We start from the raw sequence: 6,737 nt of genomic DNA, 5'->3' as shown, positions 1-6,737 counted from the left end.
ATTCTTTGTGCATAAATGTGTGTGATCTGGGTTATAACCACTCATTTTCCTCAATTTGTTTGCCATTATAATATTTTAATTTTTCTGTAATTACACAACATTAAAGTTCACACTGTTTCAAGTCCTTCAGTTTTAAGCGTGGCACAAAATATTTACTGTACTTGATGAGATTTTCTGAATAATTTTCATTTCTTCATTATACATATTTTTTGAACAGTTAAATATAATTTTCAAATTTATGATGTGGTTTACATCCCTGGATAAGAAGAGAATACATTCATATTTTTCTAACAATTGGCGCACCTCTCCGGCGACTGTTGGAATATTAACAGGTTCATACTTAACGAGCAAAGGCTGCACAAACTTGTGATACAAGTTTGACATGTGTAGTGCGAAATATGAAGCCAGAAAGAAATATATTCCTAACCTGCACATATGTGTGTCGGCAGGGCCTGAAATGAATATGAACTTGGCCGTATTTTACGGCTAGATGCCAGATTTTAGGCAATTATAGGTTAGAATGTAACAACCTTACTGAAGCGTGTAACAAGTATAGTCTCTCATGCACAATGGCTATGCTATGAGTTTTGCATAAACCTTAGGGGCATGGCCCATCAGAACCCCTTCAGTTTATGTTACTCTCGTTACAAATCATAGTGTTATTAGTAGAACCCGGATTGTTATGAAGTAATAGGTTAGAATGCAAACTTAACGAAGCGGGTAACAAATATAGTGTAATCTGCACAACGGTTATGTTATGAGTTTTGCATAAACATTAGGGCTTCGGCCCATCAGAACCCCTAAGATATATGTTACTCTCACTACATTATGAAAGAGCGGCCTAGACCACGCATCCTAATAAACAATTTAATTTTCATTCTAACCTATTACTGCATAAAAATCCGGGATCGAGTTATTAGATAGTGTCGTCTAGCCCGTTTTTTTGTTATACAGCAAGAGTAACGTAAATTCTAGGGGTTATGATGGTCCTACCCCTAATGCTTATGCAAAACTCATAGCATAACCGCTATGCAGATGGACTATACTTATTACCTGCTCCAAGTAAGTTTGCGCTGCAACCTATTACTGACAAAAATTCCGGATTCTAATTATGACAAACACGAATACTTAGCGTCCGATCCAAACGTATTCAACTGCTTATGTTTAAATTAATAAAACTGGCAAATGAATTCTTAAGTTGAAAAGCTGTTAACCGAATGAAGAGCTCAATACTTTGTATAACCACCCAATGAACCTCCTTACTAACACTGGGCTGTGACCGTAATGCTGTGCCTTACCTTCACCTTGCGTGACGGTGTTCACAAGAGCAGTGCGTGTGGTACACTACTACGTAAGTACCCAGCTTCATTCATTCAAATTGACCAACATAGGAACCAGTCTCGACGCGGTCCTATGAGGGACATAATTGGGCGGGTCTCTGGCCCCGCATTAGCACATCCATCTGTAGATTAACAATAACAAAAAAGAGCAAGAACTACTTTCCATTTTTTCGGGTGCGTGTATATAAGAGTGTGTGTTGTGCTTTATGGATCAGTCAGCACCTCACACAACACTGCAGAGGATATCTACAACACTATGGCTTACAAGGTGAGATATACTCTAGTCCATTCAGTCCCTACTAGGGTCAGCTTGGAGTTGTTAACACTTATTGAAAGCTATTGGTATTAAATCATGTTAGAAACTAAGACATGCATTTTTAAAGAAAGACATAGATGTATTTGCCGAAGCAGTAGAGATTAATCTGTACAGTTGTTATCCGCAGTGTAGTTCAGTGTCTCATGTACTGGCATTAAAATTCATAATAAGTATGTAGTTTGATATCGTGATGCTAGCCACGGGGTATCCTGTTTTATCTGGAATCTGAAATAGCGGAACGAGAAATTCATAAATTCCACGTGCATTTACTAGGAACTGAACCGTAGCCGCGTTGGTGAGAACTTAGCTGTAACACTGACATTGACTATTGACGATTTGTTTACATATCCGTAGATTTTATGACAAAAATCTGAGTGCCTTTTACAAGCTAAAATTACAATTCATTAGAGTGTCATAAATCTCACAGTAGTTGCAGGGGGCATTGATACTTTTTATTATTATCACTATTATTAGATTTGGGTTTTGTTTGAAGTATGTTGTCAATACTGGTTTATTCAATATTTTAAACACAATAAATTTCATAGGATTTTTCTCCAATATTTTAATTTTAAATGTGGAATGGTGATAAAATTGTGAAGTTGGACTCAGGTTTTTGGTGGACATGTAATCATTTTTATGGGTCTGTTTTAAGAATTGACTCCAAAACAGTTAGCTAATGCATTGTGTCTATTGGTTAAGTAGCAGATTATGATAACTAGTCTTGTAGATTTCTCTTGGATGAATAGTTCGTTGATGGCTTCCTGAATATAAGAAGGAAACAATACATTTATATCTGTCAACTACTTGATTGAAATTAGTAGTAATGAATAATTGTACTTAAATGTTATAAAGGAATGCATTAGTGAAAACTTTTCAATGTTATATTCAATAGCTTGATGTCTATTACGACCAGTGACAGGATAAGTACGACATCAATAATAATAATAATAATTATTATTATTATTATTATTATTATTGAATAATATTCCTTTAAGTGTATAATTTGCTATTGCAATGCTCTCTGACTGCCCAGAGCAGTTACCTCTATTTCATTCTGTGCAGAGTCGAGAGTAACCTCTGGAATGAGTAATTTAATAAATTCAAAATAAAATAATAAAATAATATAATTAATATTATTACATTTATTATTGTTGAATTTTCTAGATTTTGAAAATATATTTTCAACATAATGTTAATTTAAACAGCGGCAAAATTTCGAATATATCGAAAATGTGATCAAAAAATTTTTAAGTCGTATTTATTGTCATATTTTAATACCTTTTTAGGTTATAAATGCTTGCATATTTCTAATATTTTAAAGTCATAAACATCCGGGTCCTAGTGATGATTATAGTTAATATTATTTGGCATCCAGCCACAGTCGTTTGATATTTCTGGTACGAAGGTAAAACACTTGGATTTTGGGGGTACGTCAACCAAATGTTTGAATGTATTTTATGTTTCGTTGTGAGCTGTCCTATGTATGGAGGTGTGACATTTTCGATATTGATGGGAAATTTACAGAACTGACGTAAATGGCTTGATTTTTGCATTTACTTTGGGGTTAGTAATAATAGGATAATTTTGTAATGTGTATTCCACTCGCATATGAATGTATGGTTATTTCTGAGTTGATCATCAGTCACTTCAATAATGCTTTGTTTGCTAATTTGCACACAGCAGAAATGGGCATGGGGTCTTCTTTGCTTTCATTTTCCCACCTATTATCATCTCACATATTATTCCCATTTCTCCCATAATATTCTGCCAAATGTAACAATATTTGTATGGTATATGTACCACAGCTATATTAGAAAACATCAGTATGGAATAATAAATATACAGTGCTTTTTTAAAGGAGTATTATCTAATTCCAAATTTTCATTAACATCTCAATTAAATTTCGTGAAAAACTAGAATTAAAAATTTCAAAAGTGCTAATATTTTAGAAGGACTGTTAATTGTGTATGAAATAAATGTTCGTGATACCCCTACTTTTATTTAGGTGACATTCCCACAAAGTTTCGTGTAAATAGATGCATTAGGTAAAAATATCTGTTTATTTCCAGATTACCCCCTTAAGTGTTTGCGGAAGGATTTTACATGTTGTTCTGTTCTGATCTCGTGAAATGTGATTGCTCCTTACTCTCTTTTGGTTTAGTCTGATTGCATCTCGGGGCATGTGCCGTTCCAAAACATCGTACTTGATCATTATCATTCTGTCCGGCTCCATGGCTAAATGGTTAGCGTGCTGGCCTTTGGTCACAAGAGTCCCGGGTTCGATTCCCGGCACTAAAAGCCATACGCCACTTCATTTCACTATCATTCTGTAACCGAAGCATAAGTACAGACACAGTTACAGCAATTCTGAAATACATTATATAATTTTTGGGAATAACGTGGCCGCTTCCAGCGCGTTGTTTGAGGCCTGAAGTTGAAGTGAAATATTTCGAACACCCCACTTCCTCACATGGCAAACAAATAAGTAATCAACAAGATTTATAATTTGTATGTAAATTTTTGTGTCCTGACCTTAGCCAAGGGACTTCCATTATTACGTTGAATTCGAAACACAGGAACACTTGCCTTTTCAACCAAGCTCGCCATGGTGGAAATCTAGTGATGGTATCAGTGCGTTGTGAGCACGTACATGTTCGTGAATTCCTTAGCCTGAAGGCTGATTTATTGGATCCTCAAAGGTTCCACCGCTGACTTTCTTGAAACGCCCTCCTCCCGGGTGTCTCTGAAAATGTACAGTAGTAATTTAAGGAGTGATGTGGTTTCCTATTACTAGCGTCTCTGTTGCTTATTAGTCGGCCAAGCTCACTGAGATACGCCACCCGCTTTCATATTGTCGAAGCTAAAGAACAGATCCCTATAAATGAATATGACGTGCGAATTCACTATATTGGTATAACTTTTGATTCTCTCTTAATATTTCTAAAATCTTTATTAATTAGCGACTATTTATTTTCCCATATACAGGGAATCGGAGAAAACGTGAACAAAGTATATAAGCGTTACAGCGTGGGCCATACTGATAAGTAATTTGAAAGATTTACGTCGGTATCTCTCGCCGATTTCTTACTATCAGATGCTGAAGTACAGCCAATCAGATCGCTTCGCGGACGAATTCAAATGGGCTGTACGAGGCGGTGTAGCTAAATCTGTGCTTGGCTTGGTCGGGCTTCAGAGCCATGGGTTTCAGCCAGTGTACCGTAGCGTGCTTGCTATGGGCCGTGTCTATCAGCAGGGAGGTTCTTGTTCAAGTCCCTCCTCTGGAGAAGTTCATTTCTTCTAATGATAAGTAGTGATAAAAGACCGCTTCTGGCCCAGGGGCTAATGGGCAAGATGGCCGCCGCGCGCAATCTACCTCTAGGGCTACCGCGCAAGATGGCCGCCACGCGCAATCTACCTCTAGCTATTTTCTGAAGGTGTCCGAGGACGTAGCGCGTAGCTAGAGGTAGATTGCGCCTGGCGGCCATCTTGCGCGGTAGCCCTAGATGTAGACTGCGCGCGGCGGCCATCTTGCCCATTAGCCCCTGGGCCAGAAGCGGTCTTTTATCATATGGTGCTTTCAAGTCGGTCGTAATCCACGTACACATTTAGCAACATCGCCTCGTACAGCAATTCTCAAATCGCCCGCGAAGTGACCTGATTGGCTAATTTCAGCAACTTACAAAATGACAAGGACGTGAGATATCTAATTATTTTTCCAATTATTTATTAGTATGGACAACCCTCTGACGCTCACATATACGGTTCACTTTGTTTCCGACCACGCTGTAGCCTATAAAGTTTTACCTTCTTAAACTTTAAGATGTTCACTAAAAAATATCACGAGGATGTTTCTTGAGGACATGTCTTAACATGATCTGAGATGTTGTGCTGTCTCTTAATATGAAGGAAGCAATCCAGTTTAGTTTCGGGTCATATTATACGTAAACATTAGACTTATTATGATTTCCTGTATCTTAATAAGACTGCACTGCTTAATATGGATTTTGGAATCTAATTGAATTGTTTGAATATTTCAGTTTGTCGTCTTTGCCGCCCTTGTGGCCGTAGCTAAGGCCGGTATCCTAGGCGCACCCGCCGTCTACGCTCCAGGAGCACCTGTATCCTATGCCGCCCCTGCCTACGCCCACGGACCTGTATCCTATGCTGCCCCTGCCTACGCCCACGCGCCTGTAGCCTACGCTGCCCCTGCCTATGCCCACGGACCTGTAGCCTACGCCGCTGCTCCCGCCGTTGCCAAGGTCGCCGCTCCCGTCGCCGTTGACACCGACTACGACCCCAACCCAAGCTACAGCTACTCCTACGACATCCAGGACGCTCTGACCGGAGACTCCAAGGGACAGCAGGAGAGCCGTCAAGGAGATGTTGTCCAGGGTAGCTACAGCTTGGTTGAGCCCGATGGCACCCGTCGTACTGTAGAGTACCACGCTGACCCAGTCAATGGATTCAACGCCGTTGTCCACCGTGAACCCGCTGTTGCTGCTGTTGCCAAGGTTGCTGCTCCCGTTGCTGTCGCTCATGCTCCCGTAGCTGCTTCTCTGGCTTACGGACATGGCTATGCTGCCCCTCTAGCTTATGGAGGTTATGCTGCTCCTTACGGCTATGGCCACACTAAGGCCATCCTTGGTTAAGCTTTGAAACCCTTCAATCACAGTTGATATTTATTACACGATGCCATAAATTATCGAACATCCACCGCACTTTTTACAGACTTTTTTACAGTTTGTTATGTTATGTGACTGTTGTTTGTAAAATCCATTGACTGCTACATATTTATAAATAAATACAAGTTTTGATAATATAAATGTTTGTATTGTTATCATTATTTTGCGGGCTGATGTGAGTTCCTGTCTTACCCGACTGTTGATATCTCCAAACCTCTCCATTCGTCCTTCATACCGGGGAATCTCTGAATTAAAATGCCAATGCTTTCAAGACATCGATCGAGACGGTTTTGTCTCATTTCGATTCTAACGAATGTTGGTATTTGTTCATTTACTTTCAAGTCTTGATCATTTTATATTAGGTCAACTTCTTTGGTATTGTCAGTTACTAATTCTTGT

General features: G+C 39.0%; 1 protein-coding gene across 1 annotated transcript; it reads left to right on the top strand.

Moving 5' to 3' along the window:
• The first annotated feature begins 1,596 nt into the window (after positions 1 to 1,596).
• LOC136884698 (cuticle protein 21-like) lies at positions 1,597 to 6,305 on the top strand. Its single transcript, XM_067156974.2, has 2 exons — positions 1,597 to 1,608; positions 5,694 to 6,305. Exons 1-2 carry the CDS (start codon positions 1,597 to 1,599, stop codon positions 6,303 to 6,305), a joined length of 624 nt encoding a protein of 207 aa, XP_067013075.2.
• The last annotated feature ends 432 nt before the right edge of the window (positions 6,306 to 6,737 follow it).

This window comes from Anabrus simplex, chromosome 13 (genome assembly GCF_040414725.1).
Source record: "Anabrus simplex isolate iqAnaSimp1 chromosome 13, ASM4041472v1, whole genome shotgun sequence".
Classification (NCBI taxonomy): Eukaryota; Metazoa; Arthropoda; class Insecta; order Orthoptera; family Tettigoniidae; genus Anabrus; species Anabrus simplex.
The sequence above is the reverse complement of the archived record's forward strand: the minus strand, read 5'-3'. Positions and strand labels throughout refer to the sequence as shown.